We start from the raw sequence: 1,276 nt of genomic DNA on the forward strand, positions 1-1,276 counted from the left end.
TCCATCATACAAAGAACTCAATGTAACAACAGGCAAAATCACAATCAAGACTTCAAAAATGACAAAATCTAGAACACTCGGAAAACTGGAATTGAAAGAAAACAAGAAATCTGTGGAATGTTTCGATTTACTATACCTGCAAAATTTTCATCTGTTACTGCGTTTGGGCTTCAGGAAACTGAGTGTTATCTCCATCAAATGTGGCCAATAAGGGCCATCTTTCCTTAAACAGAGGCTCCCATAAAGTATCAGAACCACATAGCTCTCTCCAGAACCTAGAACAGCTACTGAGTGCGCAAAGATCAATCACCTATCCAAATCAAACAACACAATTTCATCAAGAATTAGCAAAATATAACACAAGCAAAAAAAGAACAAGTTTTAAACCTGAAGAGAAGAGATGATCTTCAGGATTATGTCGTGCGGGAGAGAGCTACAAGAAAGTTGAATCGAGTTCATAGTTTTTACAACAATCTGCAATTTTCTTCGATGTTGTCTGTGGCGATATTGAGGTTTATAAGGAGTACACGTTACAAGATGACTATTTACTTACAAGGTGAAGGAGATGATGACGAGGACTCGACCACATTAAACAAACAAAAAAACTTTCTTGATGTTGACCCAGACAATAAAAAAAGAGAAAATAGCCAAGCGACAAAAAATGTCAATTCTTTCGGTGGTTTCTTTTTTTTCTTTTTTTTTCTAGCTCATGAACTTCGAAGATAACTTGTTTGTGCCCAGATAAAAATTATACGTCCAATCTCATCAAACAAACAAAAAAAACCATATTTTTCCAGAGGGTCATTAAGAATCTGCGGCATAAGAGTTTACCTTCTTTCGAAGCTGACTTTTGAAATTGAGGTTGATTTCATGGGAAGCTCGTTAATGCACGTTAGTTGTTCGATGATATGTCTGAGAGAATGGTGATAACTAGGTAGAGAGACTTGGACAAAGCAAAATGAACAAATTTGACCCAAAATAACAAAGGGGCATTCCAAGAATTGAACTTGGGACCTCTCGCACCCTAAGCGAGAATTATACCACTAGACTAAATGCCCAATGTTGACAATTTTGTGATATAAAACAAATATTATTATTCTTGATTTAAGTTCAAGAGAAAGAAGTTCAAGAAAAAAGTATCACGCAATACCAAGCCGGTTTGCGTGGATTTAAAAACCTAATAATTCTTGTCAACTCAATCTTAAAGTTTAAAACCTTTGATTCTTCTGATCGACTCAAGCCATTTAGCCTAAAATGTTGAGAATCCAACAAGTTG

At 35.7% G+C, this 1,276-nt stretch overlaps 1 protein-coding gene and 1 non-coding gene across 3 annotated transcripts in view; both read right to left on the reverse strand.

The window, feature by feature from the left end:
- LOC18028126 overlaps positions 1-917 on the reverse strand; it is a 1,905-nt gene extending 988 nt beyond the window's left edge. The window contains exons 1-2 of one of the 2 annotated variants that reach the window (XM_024149887.1): positions 832-917; positions 137-310 (exon numbers count right to left, since the gene is read on the reverse strand). In XM_024149887.1, coding sequence (XP_024005655.1) covers positions 137-151 — 15 coding nt within the window. In that variant the 5' untranslated portion in view covers positions 152-310; positions 832-917. Of the gene's footprint in view, positions 1-136; positions 311-387; positions 667-831 lie in introns of those variants that run through there. The other variant, XM_006414420.2, reaches the window with a different exon arrangement.
- A 69-nt stretch (positions 918-986) lies between these two features.
- On the reverse strand, positions 987-1,058 carry TRNAP-AGG. Its single transcript has one exon. It is a non-coding gene; the product is annotated as a tRNA-Pro (tRNA).
- Between the last annotated feature and the right edge of the window lie 218 nt (positions 1,059-1,276).

The sequence above is a fragment of the Eutrema salsugineum genome, unplaced genomic scaffold (genome assembly GCF_000478725.1).
Source record: "Eutrema salsugineum unplaced genomic scaffold, Eutsalg1_0 scaffold_1, whole genome shotgun sequence".
In the NCBI taxonomy this organism is placed as follows: domain Eukaryota; kingdom Viridiplantae; phylum Streptophyta; class Magnoliopsida; order Brassicales; family Brassicaceae; genus Eutrema; species Eutrema salsugineum.